General features: G+C 33.9%; 5 protein-coding genes across 6 annotated transcripts; 3 read left to right on the plus strand and 2 right to left on the minus strand.

Annotated features, from left to right (window-relative positions):
* Window positions 1-439: 439 nt before the first annotated feature.
* Window positions 440-1,406, plus strand: LOC18027138 (protein LIGHT-DEPENDENT SHORT HYPOCOTYLS 3). The gene has a single exon (XM_006410181.2). The coding sequence runs from the start codon at window positions 557-559 to the stop codon at window positions 1,214-1,216; it is 660 nt and encodes a 219-aa protein (XP_006410244.1). The 5' UTR covers window positions 440-556; the 3' UTR covers window positions 1,217-1,406.
* A 5,274-nt stretch (window positions 1,407-6,680) lies between these two features.
* On the minus strand, window positions 6,681-9,626 carry LOC18027139 (cysteine--tRNA ligase, chloroplastic/mitochondrial). 2 transcript variants are annotated; one of them, XM_006410183.2, is made up of 9 exons: window positions 9,197-9,626; window positions 9,032-9,095; window positions 8,616-8,777; window positions 8,350-8,520; window positions 7,985-8,266; window positions 7,781-7,906; window positions 7,416-7,619; window positions 7,204-7,305; window positions 6,681-7,082 (listed from the first exon to the last, which is right to left on the minus strand). In XM_006410183.2, the coding sequence occupies exons 1-9, from the start codon at window positions 9,586-9,588 to the stop codon at window positions 6,849-6,851; spliced, it is 1,737 nt and encodes a 578-aa protein (XP_006410246.1). In that variant the 5' UTR covers window positions 9,589-9,626; the 3' UTR covers window positions 6,681-6,848. The 2 variants fall into 2 exon arrangements, with proteins under 2 accessions (XP_006410246.1, XP_024003812.1); XM_024148044.1 differs by having other exon boundaries at window positions 9,032-9,099; window positions 9,197-9,317.
* A 159-nt stretch (window positions 9,627-9,785) lies between these two features.
* Window positions 9,786-12,097, plus strand: LOC18027140 (GPN-loop GTPase 2). The gene is made up of 10 exons (XM_006410184.2): window positions 9,786-10,056; window positions 10,345-10,389; window positions 10,490-10,569; window positions 10,647-10,721; window positions 10,806-10,909; window positions 11,010-11,166; window positions 11,256-11,343; window positions 11,440-11,512; window positions 11,598-11,728; window positions 11,829-12,097. Exons 1-10 carry the CDS (start codon window positions 9,965-9,967, stop codon window positions 11,878-11,880), a joined length of 897 nt encoding a protein of 298 aa, XP_006410247.1. The 5' UTR covers window positions 9,786-9,964; the 3' UTR covers window positions 11,881-12,097.
* Window positions 12,098-12,482: 385 nt separating this feature from the next.
* Window positions 12,483-15,903, plus strand: LOC18027141 (pentatricopeptide repeat-containing protein At4g13650). The gene is made up of 2 exons (XM_024148127.1): window positions 12,483-12,575; window positions 12,692-15,903. The coding sequence occupies exons 1-2, from the start codon at window positions 12,495-12,497 to the stop codon at window positions 15,767-15,769; spliced, it is 3,159 nt and encodes a 1,052-aa protein (XP_024003895.1). The 5' UTR covers window positions 12,483-12,494; the 3' UTR covers window positions 15,770-15,903.
* Window positions 15,904-17,714: 1,811 nt separating this feature from the next.
* On the minus strand, window positions 17,715-19,308 carry LOC18027142 (transcription factor MYB14). Its single transcript, XM_006410186.2, has 3 exons — window positions 19,027-19,308; window positions 18,740-18,869; window positions 17,715-18,207 (listed from the first exon to the last, which is right to left on the minus strand). The coding sequence occupies exons 1-3, from the start codon at window positions 19,157-19,159 to the stop codon at window positions 17,715-17,717; spliced, it is 756 nt and encodes a 251-aa protein (XP_006410249.1). The 5' UTR covers window positions 19,160-19,308.
* Window positions 19,309-20,198: the final 890 nt, after the last annotated feature.

A 20,198-nucleotide genomic window follows, 5' to 3' on the forward strand; every position in this document is an offset into this window, starting at 1 on the left:
CTACCTTTTGTTTTTTCACCTTAAAAATAGCTACAAAAAGCAGACCGAAGTTTGATACAAAACAAGAAGAAATATTTCTAGATAAGGAAAATGTTTATCAATTATTATCCATATTATTAGCAAATCATGTTTATATATTATATGGATAACCGAACGTTCGTTTAGTATTGTCCCAAAAAGGCTATTTAGTTCCTCCGACATTATTTCGAAATATTACATGAAAAAACACCAAACCCGGTATATGAAATAGAGACAAAACAAACAATAGATACAAAAGTGTAAAGATCTGGAAACTGTAGTCCACTTATCTCAACTAATACAAAAAAACCCCAAAAATGTTTATAATAATATTTCTTATAATTAATATTATTGTAAAAAAAAAGTTAATCAATACACATGATATATATCTTCATTCTTCACAAAGTAACCTTATATCTCCCAACCGCACAAACAAAATTTTCAGCTCCATATCCACCAAAAGAAAGATCAAGAATCAAGAATCAAGAAAAATCGGTGCAAGAACCTAAGTAACTAACATCGATCGATCCGTAAAAAGATGGATATGATTCCTCAACTGATGGAAGGATCTTCGGCTTACGCAGGAGCCACAAACCTCAGCATCATCGCAAACATCTCATCAAACTCCTCCGTCACCGGAGCCACCGCAACGCAACCACCCTCCTCCTCCTCATCTCCATCGGCGAACTCAAGCCGTTACGAGAACCAAAAGAGAAGAGACTGGAACACGTTCGGACAATACCTAAGGAACCATCGTCCACCGCTTTCCCTTTCTCGATGCAGCGGAGCTCACGTCCTCGAGTTCCTCCGTTACTTGGACCAATTCGGCAAGACAAAAGTCCACACGACCGTGTGTCACTTCTATGGCCATCCTAATCCTCCAGCACCATGTCCTTGTCCTCTTAGACAAGCTTGGGGAAGCCTTGACGCTCTCATCGGTCGTCTTAGAGCCGCCTTTGAAGAAAACGGAGGGAAGCCTGAGACTAATCCATTTGGAGCTCGAGCCGTAAGGCTTTATCTAAGGGAAGTTAGAGATATGCAGAGCAAAGCTAGAGGTGTTAGTTACGAGAAGAAGAAGCGAAAGCGTCCTCTTCCTCCTTCGTCGGCTTCTTCTTCCTCCGCCGTAGCTAGCCACCACCAATTTCAAATGTTACCGGGTACTAGTTCTACTACTCAAATATCAAAGTTTGAGAAGTAATTATATATAGTTTAAGAGAAGAAAACTTGAGTATTTTATGTAATATAAAATGTGAATTGCTCTCTTTCTTATATGTTGATTTTAATTTAGGTTAGTTTTAGAATGTGGTGGAGGAAGAACTAAGGTTCTTTTGTTACTAGTGTATGTTGGGGGTAAGGAAGGTAGGGTTTCAATTTTTATTTATCTAATAAAAGAGCTTTTCACATTAATATAAATATATATATAGTCACATGTATATAATATCTTATGTATGTGAGTATCTATCTATCTATTATCAATTATTTGGTCTTCTTCTTCATCATCTTTAAGCTTGATGTGTTTCTAAAACAGAGAGGTCTTAGGTTTAATATAGATCGATTTATGGAGTATGATGATACTAGAATAGATTTATTGATTTTTCTTCTTTTGATGCAAAACAGTGGTCGTTGAAAAGTGACAGTGAACTATTAGTGGTCTTTATAAACTTATAGTAGTTGACAGTGATTGCACTATCTATTTTATATCCATCAAATTAGCTCAGTAATTTAACTCCACGCCTATATTCCCTCAAAGATTTACTAAATTTGTACTCAGTTTCAAACATTCAAATGCAAATGTGGCATGCATCAGTATATACGCTGTCTTATTATTGTTTCATTGAAAACTCATTTTCTCGTTCAAGCTCATCATAGGTTTGCTAGTAAGTGATACATTTCTTACTCACACTTTCACTTTTTAATAAGCAGCATAAAAGAAAAAAAAAATTAAAATCTCCATTTTTAAGAGTTTATCTACAGTTCTACTCAAGAAGAACATCGTGCATGTCTAGGCTTGGGTATAAACCCTAGATTTTTTAGATATGGTGAATGATAGTGTTGTATTTTTGTGGTTATTATTCTCTGTTATTTTGGTTATTGTAATTCCACCCCTAAGTGTAGCATTCCAATAGCCAGATATATGCGATTTACTTGATGTAATAACTAAGGTTCCAAGTAACATGTCATATGATACACTTGTGATGGCCAAAAGAAAGGAAAGAACTTAATTTCGTATGTGCATGTATATGTATGATCTTAATTACATCTCATATATTAAAAGTGTAATTTCTTTTTGAATGACGTAATTGTATTGTTGCACGAATACCATATACATACTTATTCAAAGTGTATTTTTCAATTTTATATTAGAGTATCCCAATTACAAAATAATTACAACAAAGTGCATAATATTAGACAAACGAATTGCTCAATTGTTCACAAAACAGTTACATAATACAGCACCTCGAAAAAGTAGAATAGAATGGGTAATATATATAGAACTCAACATTCTATATAGAAAGACATATAGAGAATGATTGTTTTCGTTATAGACGTTTATACATTAAAGTTTATTCATCGGTGCGAGAAATTTGTCTCCGTTCAAAAAATTTAAACTATGGTATGTGCAGAAAAATATACCTTTTCCAATCGGATAGAAATACTGAATAAGTGTTTTTGAAGAGATACAGATCAAAGATGAGTTTGGGTAAGAAAATAATTAAAAAAAAAAAAGAGGATAAAACTCATGTACATATGTGTTATGTGTGTCACAAAGGTAGATTGGTATATATGATACATTATACAAAGAATATCATAATCCATTTTTAATCATGTATTCATTATAATTTTGTTTGGCTGCTAATTTTCCTTAAGTTTTTTTGCTGTTTTAAAAATTTTTTCTTGTAATGGATTTCTGATTTTTCGGAGTCATTTTCATAAATAAATGTATGTATTTAATCTTTAGATATTAAAAAATAGAAAACGACAAATATAACATGGAAAAGTATTGATTGGACAGATTTTTAACCACACTTATTATAAGATTTAATCAATATTATAGTTTAGATAGCGTCACTAGTAATACCAAAAGTATCACAACAATAGGTCAGGCGGATGAAACAATCTTTTGTCAAATTTGAAAACCAAACAACATATGTTATAGTATTTTTATAGTACCTTAAACCATATATGTGATACTTTTGGTATTGTGATATCCTCATTTTGTGTATATAAATGAAACACTAAAATAATAAGATGTAACAAAAATAAAATAATAATTATGTTGGTACATTATGTAGTGTTGTATCATTCATGAGTGTTAGAGGTAGAGCCAGAGTTCTGTCTCTCACCTGTCTTGTCTCTGTAAGTTGTTCCTCGCAGAGCACTCAAGGACCCCAACCCCTCAACTTTTATTGATTCTTGTCCATGTCTGAATTTCCAAATTTTGTAAAATCCATTTCAAAGATAAAACAATTCTTTACTTCTACATTTCAATCTGCTAAAGTTTTGAAACCCACAGTTAGGACTTATGAATCACGAATTGAAAAGGACTTGAGTATTTTTTTTTTTTTTTACAATTAAACTTCACATTCCATTAAATTTGCCGAAAGGGATCATCTTGAAGAAAACTCAACCCTTGACCAACAAACTTACATGAAAAAAATAATTGTGTTTTTATTTCTTTTGCAAGTCGACCCTCAAGGATATCAGTACAATAGAAGTTAATAAATAATAAATATGGAAATGATTATTTAATAGTTCTAAAATCGCCATGCTCATATGCAAAAATAGACCGTAAGTACGTCTAAATTATTGTGTTTTATATCTATTCTATTAAAACAGAAGCACATTGCATCTAAATACTTCCAAAGTTTTTTTATAATATTTTATTTAATTTTTATATTTAATTTCCGAAAATTAGTTATTAATTTAGATATTTTTAGATTTCCTAAAATCTAGGTCATCTTTAATTTAAATTTCAAATTATTAGAAATTTAACTAAATTTAATTACAAAAATTTGCATTCAATTTAATTTAAATTCAAAAATTTCAAAAAAAAATTATAATTAAATTTTATTACGAAAATTTAGATAATAATTTTAATACTTTAGAATTTCTTAAATACAAGAACGATTTAATTTAAAATTTTAAATTTAAATAATATTTTTATAAAAATACATAGTAAATAAATATTTTATCGTATTTTATCATAAACAATCGGTCTAAAATATCAAATATTTGAGATTAATAAATATTTATATTATACAATAATATGATCGAGCTGATAAGAGTTATATATATATATGTATATATATAAGGTCTATGAGTTAATTCATTAAAACATATAAGATATTAAAATGATTTCAGACAATTAAACTAACAGATTAGCCCGTTTATATATATATACATTTTTTAATAGCACAAATAGTAAATAAATATCTTATTATATTTTTTCATAATCAATTGGTCCAAATATTCCATATTAGTAAATATTTATAGGGTTATACAATTATAATTATAGTCTTATACGTGTTAGTTTGTCAAAACATGTAAGATATTAAAAATGATTTAAGACAACTAAACGGATGGATTAGCAAATTCATAGATATATAGATTGTTTATGTGTAAATCTAAATTCACATAATAACAAAGTTTATAATTAACATTAGATCAATGTATACTTAATTAACGTATACTCTTAGTCTACTAATATACAAATTTTACTGTTTTAAATTAATATGATAACAATTTTTTGATTTAAAAAAATAAATAACAAAAATAAATTATATCTAAACAAAAAAGATAAATGTAATTTATATTAGAAATAAAAAATAAAACATTCCTATGCGAACGCACGGGGTTAAAATCTAGTACGACATTATGTCTTATGTATCCAAAATAATTTTTTTATATCTCATATATATGGCATAATGTTTAATATCCAAAATCTCTCTTGTAAAATTTGTAATGAAAATTTTCACAAATACAATATTAAACTTTATGAGGTATTTAATGTTTACAAAAAAAAAATCATCAATTTTCAGTGACGAAAACAAAATTCATGTCTTTATGTAGTAGATAAATTTCTCACACTCTTAAATGTGAAAATTGCAGATATACTTTAGTTTTTGCACTATCAACAATGTGTATAATATGTATAAAAAAAAACAATGCGTATGATAGAAAATTTAGATTTATGTGCCACGCAATGATAATTATTACTAATACACTCTAATTGTATGCTACATCTCGTATATGGTCAACATATATTGGTTTGTTAATTTCAATGATTTTGGAAAATACTCAACAACCATCGCTTTGTCCAATCCGCTTATCTTATCCTTCATATGATTGGAAGCGTAAGTTTCATCTTTTATTTTCATATCAAATTTGTATCTTTTTTTTTTCAAGAAAGCTGCAGACATTCTGCTCACTTGTTAAAATTTAAAACCAACGGTCAATAAATACGTATAAACATACTCCAAATAGAAATAATTTATTTTATACGGTGTCATATTGATATTCGGTTCAAAACACCTAATCATCATAATTGTTTTTGGTCAGTATTCCCTTTAGAGCTGACCGACAATATTATCGAAATTATGATAGTCTATACAAGGTTTCTACTTTGAGCTATAACAATGTTCTTGCACATATTTTGATGCATGACGTCGAATATAACACAATCCATTAATTCTACTTGTGGTTGCATTCTAGTTTCCAACATCTTCGTTCCAATTACATAGCTTACTTAAATGGCTCTAATGTGATCGACAAAAACAAGCATCAGTAATCAAAAATAATAACATAAACTTCATCACAACTCAACTTAGGGGAATTTTCACCGACAAATAATACTCAATTATGAGAATATCTATTTAGATTTGATGTGGGTTGGAAGTGAGCATTAAGAGTTGGCCTTTCGACTTAGATATGGAATCATGGCCTTTCCATATATGGTTAGAACAAAAAAAGACTTTCAAGAATCAACACACCCATGTATTATCACCATTACACATAAGTTCCATCATAATTATTCACGTTTTTGGATTGATACGAATATTTCATTTAAAAAAAAAAATGAGGAGACAATCAGCATTGAAATGAGGGACCCCGAATTTTCCACATGATTCTCTTTTTTCATCATTACCCACCCAAACCTATATTTAGTGAAACCCCTGTGAGACTCCACCACATGCATACTCCAAAAATTAGCATATCTTCCTTCTTTAAGTCAAAGTTTAGATTTGTTTCCAACACACACAAAAAATAAAAAATCAAAAAAATTCAAGATTTCTATTTTCCTTTCTTTTTAAAGTTGGAATAAATAGTCCGAACTGAGTCGAAATCAAATGAACCAAATTGAATCTTAGTTCGGTTCAGTTTAGTTCCATTCCATATGCTCATAATTGTACGAAAAAGAGAATTATTATTTGAAACAGGTGATCCTATACGTTTTTACATTTACATATATACACATGTTGACGTCAAAAAAAGAAGAAGAAAAAGATACACGTAGTTTCATAGATATGGTAATTTAAACAGATATCCAATCACAAAATTCAACAAAGAGAAAAAAAAATACAAATTTTAAATGTATTTTTAAAAATAAAATAGACAATTAACTTCCTTTTTTCTGTTAACATCAGACAATCAACTTCATATGATTAATGAAAGTAGCCATCGCTGAATAATTCCACCACAAAAATGAATAAAACAAGTATCCAATGTCACTCTTTAGACTTTACGAAATCAACAAAAATGGATACAAAAAAATACATAGAATCCACTAAAAACAAAAAGAGTAGAGACTATAGTATAAAGTTTTTTAAAACTCAAATTTTGGTTGCAGTTTCTTGAAGCGCAAGGGGAATGGCTGGTCTCCAAGTTGTTCCCTCAGGACTATCCATTAAAGCAATCCCAACATTAGCCAAATCTTTCCTAATTGCATCAGATCTTTCGTATTCTTTATTGTTCCTTGCCTCTGTTCTCTCTTGCACTCTCTGCAACACATGTTCCTCTTTCAGTCCAGCGCGCTTTAGCGCCTTCTCTTTTAGCTGCTCAAGAACCTGTGGACAGAAGGAAACAGAACAGTTCAATACAAAACATAAAGGAAGGAGAAAAACCAGGGATTTGGCAAGTTTGGTCATGGCCGCAACATCTCTAGCTTTGCAGTAGTGGAAGCCATACCTCTGAGTAACTTGTGGGCATAAGCCCTAATAAAGCAAGAACGTCTCTGATTGTTGTCTCTAGAGCCTTAAGTGACTCTTCTCTTCTTGGTTGTTTTTTCCCCTGGATATCAAAATCATCACTTGTTAACTATACCATTAATTGGTTTCCAAAAACATGTGAAGGTATATGATTCGTAAAAGACGACTCTTATTACAGTAGGTTATATTTACCTTTCGGGTGTGAATGAGATCGTTGATGGTTTTCAATGGTTCTGACATTGCAGCCAGAGTTACGGGCGTGTGAAGATCATCAGACATCGAGGCTATAAATTCACTACGGAATGTGTTGATGATTGTCAAAGTGTCTGAAGGAACCGAACCATTGTCAAATGTCGAATCCTTCTCGCGTAAAACGGTTTCACAGTCGTGTAATGTCTGTCAATAAACAAAGGAGGAATATAACATCGAATTACAATGTTGAGCACGTAAAACTTTTGTCAACAGCCACATTAAGCATCTCAAACTTAAGAACAAGAGAGGTTTTCCAAAAATGCAATCTTTCTACAGAGAAAAGAAAGTTTGTAACCAGGGATTACCTGATAAATATAAAAAATGCGTTCAGAAGCACTCTCGAGGAGGAAAGCAGAGTAATTGATAGGAGACCGATAATGAGTTCCCATTAGAAAAAGTCTCAGAGCTAAAGGATGATAAAGATCTATAACCTGCAGTTGTCAAAGAAACTGTTTTGCACATTAACGTTGGATTTGAAAGGAAATGGGAAAAAATTCTAAAATGTTTACCTGTCTGATAGTGAAGAAATTCCCCAAAGATTTGGACATCTTCTCAGAGTCAACAGTAACAAAACCATTATGGATCCAATAGCTGATGTTGCTGCTATCACAAGCAGCACAGCTCTGAGCAATTTCATTTTCATGGTGAGGGAACACAAGATCCATTCCTCCACCATGTATGTCAAAACTATAACCGAGATAAGCCGCACTCATCGCACTGCATTCAATGTGCCAACCAGGTCTTCCTCTTCCCCACGGGCTCTCCCAAAAGGGTTCCCCTTCTTTTGCAGCCTACCAAATAATGCAAAAGTCTTTTATAACAGTAAAATGAGACAAATCAGTCTTAAATGTAGCGGTAATAAAAAAATGCGTACTTTCCACAGAGCAAAATCTGCAGGATGTCTCTTCCTTGTGTCAACTACAACTCTCTCACCTGCACGGTTATCTTCTAATTTTCTCCCAGACAATTGTCCGTATGTTGGAAACTTGTCGACTGAGAAGTATACATCTCCATCAACTTTGTAGGCATAGCCATTATCAAGAATCTGATTAGAATAACATCGCAAATGAGAATGTGAGCAAACATGATCAATTGGTCCAACAAGATACGGAACTAGAGTAAGTAAAGATGGTTAAAAACCTGCTTGATCAGGTCGATGATCTGAGGTATATGATCAGAGACGCGTGGTTGGACTGAAGGATCTAAACATTGAAGCTGTTCCATATCTCGATTAAATTCCTCACAGAAACGTCTGCTCAAACTGATTGGATCTTCCCCTAATTCATTCGCTCGGGCGATTATCTACAAGATTTGAAAGTTGATTAGTCAGTTGCATACGAAGCAACAAAAAACTAGACATTGACTACTTCTCCTATTGATCTAATGGTACCACAAAACTCAAGCTTAAGAAGTTCTCACTGAAACTTTCCTCAAGGGACTCGGGAACTTGCTCTAAAACTTCTACACAGAGCTTAAGCTGTATAAGAGACTTAAACCAAGAAGAGATAGCTCTCATTTGCATTGTAAGAACTAGTTTCATGACATCAGTATCTCACCTTGTCATCCACATCGGTGAAGTTTCGAACATAAGACACTTCATATCCTAGATGCTTAAGGTACCTGCCTAATTCTCAATCAAAATCAAAAACAGAACAAACTTCAAAAATCAAAACTTTCCATAAACCCACAAAACTTTAAAGCTTCTTTCTCCAAGTCAATACCTCAAGAGAACATCGAACGTGACGTAGACGCGTGCGTGTCCAATGTGGCTGAGATCGTAAGCAGTAACGCCGCAAACGTACATTCCAACTTTACCTTCGACCTTGGGCTTGAACAGTTCCTTCTTCCGGCTCATTGTGTTGTGCAACCAAAGCTCCTTTTCCCCAGAAATCGAATCTCCGCCGTCCGTTGTTGGGTTTGTCGACGGATGGGATGATGATGATGATGATGATGATGAGAGAGCCGTGAAACATCGACGGGAAAGAGTTAACTTTCCGGGTCTAAAGGGATGTTGGATTCTGAGATGGGAAGTGAAATGAGACCTTGGAAAGTAAGGGAATCGAATTGGAGTAAAGGGTTTACATGATTTGAAGAGATTGAGAAGAGAAGCCATTGGTGGAAACGATAAGCTCGTCGCAAAGAAGATGAAGAAATTCGGATATAGCAAAAAGCGGCGAGAGATAAGCCAAAAACCTCTGAAACTAAATAACGGTTTGGGTAAACCGCTTTTCTTTTCCGGTTCGGTTTAAGCAAGACTTGGAGAGGTTGAAGAGAAACAAACTCAGACGATCAAAAAACCCTTACTTTGTATGTCGTCCGTCAAAAATTGGGGGTTTTGATAAAAAGGCGAGTCAATTGGAAACTTTGAATTGTGTTTCAAAAACCCTAAAAACGATTTCTTTCTGTCACTATCTCACTTCTCGTTTGAGTTCTTCAAGCCTTTTGTTGTTAAAAAAAAAACCCTTTGTTGTTACCTCGTCCACTTAGATATGGTGTTTGGACAAGTAGTTATAGGTCCTCCTGGATCGGGCAAGACCACTTACTGCAATGGCATGTCTCAGTTCCTCTCTCTTATCGGCAGGTGACATCTTCTTTCTCTCTTGCTCGAATTTTTGTTTCTTCTTGTTTTGTAGGTGTAATTCTGTTTATCTATTGGTTTGGTTCCCGGTCTCTAGCTTTGTAGAATTCATAAAGTCCCAAACTTTAGTTTACGCGAGTGTTAAATTCCGGAATTTTTTTATTTTCCAACTTCTGAGCTAACTCATATGTGGAATTTTATTGCATTGTCTTTCAATTGCAAGAGATTCTTCGGATTCCTGAGGACTTTTCTGAGACTATATTCTCTTCTTCTTCTTTTTTTCTTTTGCAGGAAGGTCGCTGTTGTGAATCTGGATCCTGCAAACGATGCATTACCGTATCCTTTTTGACTGCTAGAATTGTTAAATTGTCGAAATTGATGAATAGTCATGGGAAATTTTTCAAGAAGTGAATTGTTTCTTGACATTGATCTTTAGGTATGAGTGTGCTGTGAATATAGAAGAATTGATTAAGTTAGAAGATGTTATGTCTCAACATTCGCTTGGTCCTAATGGAGGTGAATTTCTCCATCTTTGTAGTCCTTTTTCTCTTCTTCTTAATCTTATCTTTGATTAAACTAACAACAACTTACAGGTCTTATGTATTGTATGGAATACTTGGAGAAAAACATTGACTGGCTGGAATCTAAATTAAAGCCTCTTTCGAAGGGTTAGCAACAATAAATTCTCTTTCGATTAAGTACCTTTTATTTCGGGGTATATCTACTAAAAAAGATATTGATAACATTTGCAGACCATTACTTTCTCTTTGATTTTCCTGGCCAAGTGGAACTCTTCTTCAATCATGACAGTACCAAGAAATTTCTCACGAAGCTAATAAAATCCTTGAACCTTAGAGTATGTGCTTTTCTTTGTTGTTGTTATCGAAATTGCTAAATGAGCCGTAAGAGTCTATGTATCTGACTAATTCTTTCTCTTTTCTTTCTTGGTTTTGCAGTTAACTGCTGTGCAACTAATTGATTGCCATCTATGTAGTGACCCTGGTAACTATGTAAGCTCGTTGCTTCTCTCCTTGTCCACAATGCTTCATATGGAACTCCCACATGTCAATGTCTTGTCTAAAATCGATCTGATTGGTAGCTACGGGAAGCTAGGTACTAAACGGTTTAAAGATCTCTTATGTTCTCTCACCATCGATTTCACTTTGGAAACTCACTAACTATCTTCTCTGTCTGTCATGTAGCTTTCACTTTAGATTTCTATACCGATGTTCAAGACTTGTCATACTTACAGCATCATCTTAATCAAGATCCTCGCTCTGCTAAGTACAGGTTGCTGTAAACACTAATATCTACACATGGACGGTCAATAAATTCCCACATAGATTCATTCTCAGTATCTTATGAATTCGATGTTCTTGTTTGCAGGAAACTAACAAGTGAGCTATGTAGTGTCGTTGAAGATTACGGTCTTGTTAATTTTACAACTTTGGATATTCAGGTCTATTGTCTCCTCTGCAACTCTCTCTATCTCTCTGCAAGCATCTTGTATCTCTCTTTCACTATTTTGAGCTTTTTGTTTTCAGGATAAAGAAAGTGTTGGGAATCTTGTAAAGCTCATTGATAAGGCCAATGGATATATATTTTCCGGGATTGATGCAAGCGTGGTTGAATATAGCAAGATTGCAGTTGGTCAAGCTGATTGGGATTATAACAGATATCCTTTTTTCTTTCTAAAATTTTAATTTATAAAATTCTTGATCTCAATTGCTCTGAGTTTACAAAGAAAGTGTTGTATCTTTAACGACAGTCTTCACAGTCGCAGCTGTGCAAGAGAAGTATATGAAAGACGAGGAAACTATAGACTGATGAATAGAGACAGAGCTTGAAACTTCCAAAGAAGAAGAAGAAACAATGATGAGCCTGGTTTAAAATCTCTCTGAACCAAACCATGTACCGGTTTGCATGAACCATTTTTTAATTTTGGGGTGCGTTTTACGTCCAAACAACATTGATTACGTAAAGTTCCTGGTTAGGTTCACGGAATTATGCTAATTTTGAGACGGCTTGTAGTAATTATAATCATAAGAAAAATAATTACATTTCATGGCTCATGGGAAGTGACGGTGGATTTGATAGCACACTAGTTAGTCTTTTTTATGTAAACCTTTTATGTATTAAAAGTCTGTCCTTAGGTTTGTCCCACATCGACGACATGGGATAATGTAGAGGGGAAGCTGCATGGAAGAGTCTTCATCTTCATTTTTCTCTGCCATGTAGTGGGCCAGCAGAAAATTTTGTTATTGGGCCCAATAAATTTTAATTGGTCTCGGATTTTAAAAAAAATCAGTTATACCGCTGGTTGAGATTGAATTATTTTGCAAACCAACAAAACCGAATATACAATCTTGAAGATATCTGGTTCTGTTCAATGCCTAGTCTCTCTATTTGAAACACTCCTCGAGCTAAATAAGAAAGAAGCCATGTTTCTTCGGCCTTTGTCCTCTTCATTCATCATCCTTCATGTTGTTCCTCATAAGCTCAAGACCAGAAATGTCCTTCATGTAAACGTTTTCATATCATTTTCTTAAAGAAACTTCCACATTGAAATGCCATTGCTGTACACTGTCTTAATATTTTTATTTGTGTGTGTTTAATTCTTCTCTTTTTTTTTTTGTAGAAATTTTGCGAGATCAGAAGAATTACACCAATCTCCGGTTTCCGAACTACATGTGCTGCTATATCTCTTCCTCTCTCTGATGATGAATCCTACCAAGAAAACAAAACGCCTTTAAAGAGAATCCGACCTAATCATCAAACTTTTATATGGCTTCTAGTGGGATGTTTGAAGAAAAACGAGTCTTTGGATGAAGTGAGAAAGCTACATGCCCAGATTTTGAAGCTGGGTTTTGGTAACAATGCCTCCCTGTGTGAAAAGCTTCTTGATTTTTACTTATTCAAAGGAGACTTAGATGTTTCTTTCAAGATGTTTGATGAAATGCCTGAGAGAACAGTTTTTACATGGAATAAGATGATAAAGGAGCTAGCTTCTAGAAACTTGAGTGACAGAATATTGTGTCTCGTTTCGAGAATGGTTAATGAAAATGTTACGCCTGATGAAGGCACCTTCACGGGTGTTCTAGAGGCGTGTCGTTGTTGTACAGTTGCTTTTGATGTAGTTGAGCAGATTCATGCGAGGATGATACATCAGGGTTTGGAGGATAGTACAATTCTGTGTAATCTTTTGATTGATTTGTACTCCAGAAACGGGTTTGTGGATGTAGCTAGAAACGTTTTTGACAGATTGGACAAGAAGGATCACAGTTCTTGGGTTGCAATGATATCTGGGCTATCGAAAAATGATCTTGAAGCAGACGCCATTAGATTATTCTGCGATATGTATAATTTAGGTATCATGCCAACACCTTACGCGTTTTCAAGTGTTTTAAGTGCGTGTAAGAAGATAGAGTCTCTTGAGATTGGCGAGCAGCTTCATGGGCTCGTATTGAAGTTGGGGTTTTCCTCTGACACTTATGTTTGCAATGCGCTTGTGTCCTTGTATTTTCACTTGGGAAATCTGATATCAGCAGAACACATCTTCAGCAACATGGCACATAGAGATGCGGTTACTTATAACACTCTTATCAACGGGCTTTCTCAGTGTGGTTTCGGTGAGAAAGCTATGGAATTGTTCAAAAGAATGCAGCTTGATGGACTTGAACCAGACTGCAATACTCTTGCAAGTCTTGTGATTGCTTGTTCAGCTGATGGAAGTCTTTTTAGGGGACAACAGGTACATGCATACACAACGAAAATTGGTTTTGCTTCAAATAACAAGATTGAAGGTGCGCTTCTAAATCTGTATGCAAAATGCTCCGATATTGAAACCGCCCTTGATTATTTTCTTGAGACTGAGGTTGAAAATGTAGTTCTGTGGAATGTTATGCTAGTTGCTTATGGGCTATTAGACGATTTAAGAAACTCTTTTAGGATATTCAGGCAAATGCAGATGGAGGAAATTGTTCCAAATCAATATACCTACCCGAGTATTTTGAAAACTTGCATCCGTCTTGGTGATCTTGAGCTTGGGGAACAAATCCATTGTCAAATAGTGAAAACAAACTTTCAGCTCAATGGCTATGTTTGTAGTGTGCTCATAGATATGTACTCAAAATTAGGAAAGTTAGATACTGCCAGGGATATCCTTGTAAGGTTTGCTGGGAAAGATGTTGTGTCTTGGACGACAATGATTGCAGGTTACACGCAATACAATTTCAACGACAAGGCTTTAACAACTTTCAGGCAGATGTTGGATCTAGGGATCCAGTCCGATGAAGTTGGATTAACAAATGCAATTAGTGCATGTGCTGGTCTTCAATCGCTAAAGGAAGGACAGCAAATTCAGGCTAAATCTTGTGTATCTGGTTTTTCATCTGACCTGCCTCTTCAAAATGCACTTGTTACACTTTATTCTAGATGTGGAAAAACAGAGGAAGCATATTTAGCGTTTGAACAAACTGAAGCTGGAGACAATGTAGCATGGAATGCTCTGGTATCGGGATTTCAGCAGAGCGGAAACAATGAGGAAGCATTTCGTGTCTTTGCTCGAATGACCAGAGAAGGGATTGACAGTAATAATTTCACGTTTGGGTCTGCTGTAAAAGCTGCTTCTGAGACAGCAAACATGAAACAAGGGAAGCAGGTTCATGCCGTGATCACCAAAACCGGATATGATTCAGAAACCGAAGTTGGTAATGCTTTAATCTCTATGTATGCCAAATGTGGATGCATTTCTGATGCAAAGAAGCGGTTCCTTGAACTCCCCACGAAAAACGAAGTTTCTTGGAATGCGATAATTAATGCTTATTCTAAACATGGGTTTGGTTCTGAAGCACTAGATCTTTTTGACCAAATGATACATTCTAATATAAGACCTAATCATGTGACACTTGTGGGAGTTCTATCAGCATGCAGCCACATAGGACTTGTGGGCAAGGGGATTGAATACTTTGAATCCATGAACACAAAATATGGATTAGTTCCTAAGCCGGAACACTATGTGTGCGTAGTGGATATACTAACCCGAGCTGGTCTTTTGAGCCGTGCAAAGGAATTTATTCAGGAGATGCCTATTGAGCCTGATGCGTTAGTCTGGAGAACGCTTTTGAGTGCTTGTGTGGTGCATAAGAACTTGGAAATCGGAGAGTTTGCTGCACGTCATCTCGTAGAGTTAGAGCCTGAAGACTCGGCAACATATGTACTTCTGTCAAATCTGTATGCAGTGTGCAGGAAATGGGATGCTAGGGATCAAACAAGACAGAAGATGAAAGAAAAGGGTGTGAAGAAAGAGCCTGGACAAAGTTGGATTGAAGTTAAAAACTCAATCCACTCTTTCTATGTTGGTGACCAGAATCACCCGTTGGCAGATGAAATACATGAATATTTCCAAGATCTTACCAAACGAGCATCTGAGATCGGGTATGTGCAAGACTGTTTCAGCCTCCTCAACGAGGCGCAGCAAGAGCAAAAAGATCCGACAATTTTCATTCACAGCGAGAAACTAGCAATTTCGTTTGGACTCCTTAGCTTGCCTGGAACAATTCCTATAAATGTAATGAAGAACCTACGAGTTTGCAACGATTGTCATGATTGGATAAAGTTTGTATCCAAGGTATCCAATCGAGAAATCATAGTGAGAGATGCATACAGGTTTCATCATTTTGAAGGTGGTGCTTGTTCATGTAAAGATTACTGGTAAGAGCTAAAATCTTGTAGCTCACTCGCCTCTGTCAGGACGATTCAAGTCTCTGTTTCCTAAGTTGCGCCGAAGTTAAGGAGAAGACTAATCTATATTCTTTGTGGTCATCGTCTTGAGGAAGGAAGACTGAAGATTACATGTAATTCATTGTAAAGCCTCACTTTGTTCATGCTTCTATTGCTAAGTGATTTCAACAATCCTTCAAGGCCCATCTTTTTTTTTTTTTTTCTTTTGGCTTATACATGTGTATAAATGTGCATCTATGGCTTCAGATTGATGAATTGTAAATTTTGCAAAAGTGTATGAAATATTTGTAAAGCCTCTCTGCTGCCATGAAACAGAGTCTCTTCATTCAGATGATTGAATGATGTGATTCTGATAAGTGATAACTATATTTTTAATGCAAACTGAATCTGGTTTTCAACTGCAATTAAACAAATTGGCCAGTCAAAAACAAGTTTTATTGTTAGTATGCTATGCTAAGCATGAAGGGCGTCGAGCTAATTTTACTGACAACTAAAAAACAAGAGCTTTGATGTTTTCTTTGGGAAAGATTAATGAATTGAGTTGTAACGAATGGCTTGTGGCCTAGTGGCTTGTTCGATGATGAGTTGATTATTACGATGATCTACCTTTCTAGATGCATTGGATTAAAACCATTTCAAACTCGTTTATGGCCTCTTTTAAGCATGCTTGTAGTTTCCTTGAAGTTTTTTTGTTATGCAATGTTACCTTCGGTAATATTGTCTTTCTACAATATCTAAACTCGAAAAAAAGTTTCAATTGATGAAGATTATTTGGGTTTTTTACTTTTAAAAAAAAAACTACGAAAACAAAATATTTTGAGACTGAGACAATCACGGGTAGGAATCTCCTCAGCCCCACGGTGTTAAACTATTTTGCAACTTGGAAAAGAAAAAACATTTCTAATTTTAGATGGAAAAGAAAAAAATTGGAAAAGTCTACTCACAGTAATCAAAAGCGAACGAAATTTGCAAAATGGAAAGAGTATAGTTGACGTAAAAGAAAAACAAAATTGACGACACAAACCATTTCATTTCTTAATCATCCTTCAAGAAATCGTTGAACAGATTTTGAGACGGCTTGTGGTAATTAATCATAAGAAAAATAGTTCATCTCATGGCAAGTGACGGTGTATTTGAAAACACTCTAGTTACTCTTTTTTATGTAAACTATATATGTTTTGTAAACTCTCGAATGGGTATAAAAGGAGTTTTTCGAACTAAAACGTACAAAGCAAAATCAATTCTAAAAGCAAGAAATGTTCATTACCTTAATTATATTAAAAGATATATATTTATCTCTAATGGTATAATTGTTGGTTAAAGGTGTCATTGGGAAGAACAAATTGTTTTCTTCAACTCGTTATTGTATACGTCAGGCAATTTGTTCATGAGATCTTTTTAAGAAATTGTCTAGCTTTTCAAATAACATATATGATATGTGAGTATATGACAATGTGCATCCACAACTTCCAAAATAAAAATTTTATCTAGATTTTAAAAATGAACTAGTAGCCACTAACATAAAAAAGAAAAACAAAGAATAATTAGTGATGATGAGGTAATGTCAAAAAAAAATAGTGATGATGAGGTCGAAAATCAAATTGTTTATGTTTTTCGTAGATTTTAAAGGTCTACAAAAAACGAACATATATTTATATACTTTTTTTTTTCTATATCATCACTCGCTTAAAAAGGTCTCAAATATATTGTTATATTTATAACATTTTAAAAAGCCAGCCCATTTCTATTTTCGTTTGATGACTTCGGTTGAGGTTCATATCTACATGCAAACACGAAAGAGATAACTCAAACTCAAAAGACGTATATATATAGAGGAAACAAAAACGACTTAAAAATTTATTCATTTGGATTACAAACAAAAACTCTTTCATATGACAAAAACACCACAAAAATCAAACTCAAACCTCTGGTATGTCGGAAAATTCCTCAATTCTATGACTACTAGTGAATAGCTCAAACCAAAACTCCATGTCATCATTATACAACTTCGAGTTATTATAACAATATCTCTTACTATTCCTATCTTGCAATCCCTCCCAATCCTCTATCTTTTTCTGATGATCATTCGAATTATCAACCGATAGTATGTCCGACCAAAAACTCTCATCAACCAATGCAGAAATATCCTCGTACGAGGACATCATATCTTCCATGTTGCTATTTGAAATATCAAATGTTGAATCACTATTAGAAAATTGTTGCAGAGAGTTTGTGTCGACAATCACAGAGTTTTTGTCTTCGTGTGTGGTCTCGTTAATTCCGTTAATGTCTTTGGTGTCTCCGCCAATATTGTTTTGATTTTTGTTGAGTCTTTTCTTCAAATGAGTGTGCCAAACGTTTTTTATTTCGTTGTCGGTTCGTCCTGGCAACTTTGCAGCAATCGCAGACCATCTAAATTAAGAACAAACAAAACATTATTAGAAAAAGTGTCTTACATATAATATAGTATGGATTTCATCAATTTATTAGTTTAATATTGCTTTTGAAAGCAGAAAACATGGAGATAGAGAATAAGACAACAAACCAAAAGCTAATATATGGCATATGTTTTTGCATTGATTAAGGTGCATTTCTTGTCTAATAGTAATGATGGAGATTTTTTGGGGTTTTTTACTATAAAAAAAATCTATGAAAAAACAAATTATTTTGAGACTGAGGCAATCACGGGTAGGAATCTCCTCAGCCCCACGGTGTTAAACTATTTTGAAAAAAAAAAAAAACGTTTCTAATTTTAGATGAGGTAAAGTCTATACTCACAGTAATCAAAAGTGAACAAAATTTGCAAAATGGAAAAAGTATAAGGAGGTTGACGTAAAAGCAAAACAAAATTGTCGACTCAAAAACATTTCTTTTCTTAATCATCCTTCAAGAAATCGTTGAACAGAAGGATGATTAATTTTTCTTTAAACAAAAAAAGACAAACCTGTTGCCCAAGACTTCATGTAGATTGATGATAGTTTGTTCTTCTTGAGGAGTGAAATTGCCACGTTTGATGTCTGGTCTCAGATAATTGATCCAACGAAGTCTGCAGCTTTTCCCACATCTAAGTAAACCTAAAACAAATTCCACAAAATTAAGCACCAAAAAAGTTCCATTATTCCATATCAAGAAAATTCCCAAAAAAAGGTATTGCCTACAGAATACAGATCAAGAGTTATTGATAGAAAGTCAATATAAAATAAGAATAAGATACAGAACAATGAAAATCACCTGCGTGTTTGGGAAGAGCTCGCCAATTAGAATGGCCGTAAAGATGAATATAATTGATCAGGATTTGATCTTCTTCAGGAGTCCATGGTCCTCTTTTCATCCCCATTTTCTCACAACATGGGGCTCTTCCCATTTTTTCGTTTTTTGTTTTTTCTTTTGAACTCTCAAGAAAACAAACTTAAGTTTATGCTCTTCAACTGAGTGAAATGATTAGAAGACCATGTGTTGGATGGGTATGGAGTTTTATGAGAGCTAAAGAAGCCAAATGTTTGAAGGAAGCATGCGATGTAGACGTTTAGTGTTATTATATATATATATAGTTACAATGCAACCGTGGGACAACTTCAAGTTGAAATTTTCACATACTTTTGGTTCACACAGTCCAAAGTTTTCAACTGTTGTTTCCTTTATATTCATTTTTTTTTATGTGTTTAAATTTAATCTATTTCGACGATGTCGATACAATGTAATGGTTAGAAACTACATAAGGTTTTTACTATTATAATAATTATTTCTTAGAATATTTTTTTTTTGTTATGTAAAAGGTTAAAAACAGTGAATTGTGTTTTCGTATGACATTAATAAACAAAAATTTGCAAAGTGTCTTAACATTCAAGAAGAGAAGAAACTGTTATATGAATTTCAGTAACTATATTTAAGAAAATTCATCATTGGCTTAAGACGGCAGGACTCATAGCAGGATTTGAACATTCTGTAAGAACTGGCATAATGATCTAATAATAAGATTTACAACATTTATGTATGTATTACTTTGGTGGGTAAACTTATATGCATATATGTTTGTACACGTTATTCTGTTTACACATGGAAAAAACTACTTCGTCGAGTCGAGTGAGAAAAAAATAGTTATGAAGCAAGTAAAAGCTATATGATTAATGTACTAATAATATACGAGGAAGGAAAGGTTCAAATTAAATACACATAAAAATGTCAAAGAAAGAGGCTCATAGTGCTCAATTACATCAGATCATGGCCCAAATTTAATCAAAAATTTAATTTCAAAATCAAGCTTTTTGGATGACCTATAAGTCAATAAGTACATTAAAAATTTAATATTCTTTCTATGCGCATATCATATAGTTTTTTGATAAATTAAAAAAAAAAGTACATAGAGGCCTAAACAATGGTGGTGTCAAGATGGAAGGATTATC

Source organism: Eutrema salsugineum, unplaced genomic scaffold (genome assembly GCF_000478725.1).
Source record: "Eutrema salsugineum unplaced genomic scaffold, Eutsalg1_0 scaffold_10, whole genome shotgun sequence".
NCBI lineage: Eukaryota > Viridiplantae > Streptophyta > Magnoliopsida > Brassicales > Brassicaceae > Eutrema > Eutrema salsugineum.

What these genes read in the sequence shown, in the direction of transcription:
- LOC18027138 (XM_006410181.2), top strand. Translation starts at nt 557, where the DNA reads ATGGATATGATTCCTCAACTGATGGAAGGATCTTCGGCTTACGCAGGA.
- LOC18027141 (XM_024148127.1), top strand. Translation starts at nt 12,495, where the DNA reads ATGTTTCTTCGGCCTTTGTCCTCTTCATTCATCATCCTTCATGTTGTT. An exon ending in AGACCAGAAATGTCCTTCAT is followed by an intron (nt 12,576 to 12,691) that starts GTAAACGTTTTC and finishes TTTTTTTTGTAG; the next exon opens with AAATTTTGCGAGATCAGAAG.
- LOC18027142 (XM_006410186.2), bottom strand. Translation starts at nt 19,159, where the DNA reads ATGGGAAGAGCCCCATGTTGTGAGAAAATGGGGATGAAAAGAGGACCA. An exon ending in AGCTCTTCCCAAACACGCAG is followed by an intron (nt 18,870 to 19,026) that starts GTGATTTTCATT and finishes AATTTGTTTTAG; the next exon opens with GTTTACTTAGATGTGGGAAA. An exon ending in CATGAAGTCTTGGGCAACAG is followed by an intron (nt 18,208 to 18,739) that starts GTTTGTCTTTTT and finishes TTCTTAATTTAG; the next exon opens with ATGGTCTGCGATTGCTGCAA.
- LOC18027140 (XM_006410184.2), top strand. Translation starts at nt 9,965, where the DNA reads ATGGTGTTTGGACAAGTAGTTATAGGTCCTCCTGGATCGGGCAAGACC. An exon ending in TGGTAGCTACGGGAAGCTAG is followed by an intron (nt 11,167 to 11,255) that starts GTACTAAACGGT and finishes TCTGTCATGTAG; the next exon opens with CTTTCACTTTAGATTTCTAT. An exon ending in GCTGATTGGGATTATAACAG is followed by an intron (nt 11,729 to 11,828) that starts ATATCCTTTTTT and finishes GACAGTCTTCAC; the next exon opens with AGTCGCAGCTGTGCAAGAGA.
- LOC18027139 (XM_006410183.2), bottom strand. Translation starts at nt 9,588, where the DNA reads ATGGCTTCTCTTCTCAATCTCTTCAAATCATGTAAACCCTTTACTCCA. An exon ending in TCATCGACCTGATCAAGCAG is followed by an intron (nt 8,521 to 8,615) that starts GTTTTTAACCAT and finishes TATTCTAATCAG; the next exon opens with ATTCTTGATAATGGCTATGC. An exon ending in ATCTCATTCACACCCGAAAG is followed by an intron (nt 7,306 to 7,415) that starts GTAAATATAACC and finishes TTTGATATCCAG; the next exon opens with GGGAAAAAACAACCAAGAAG.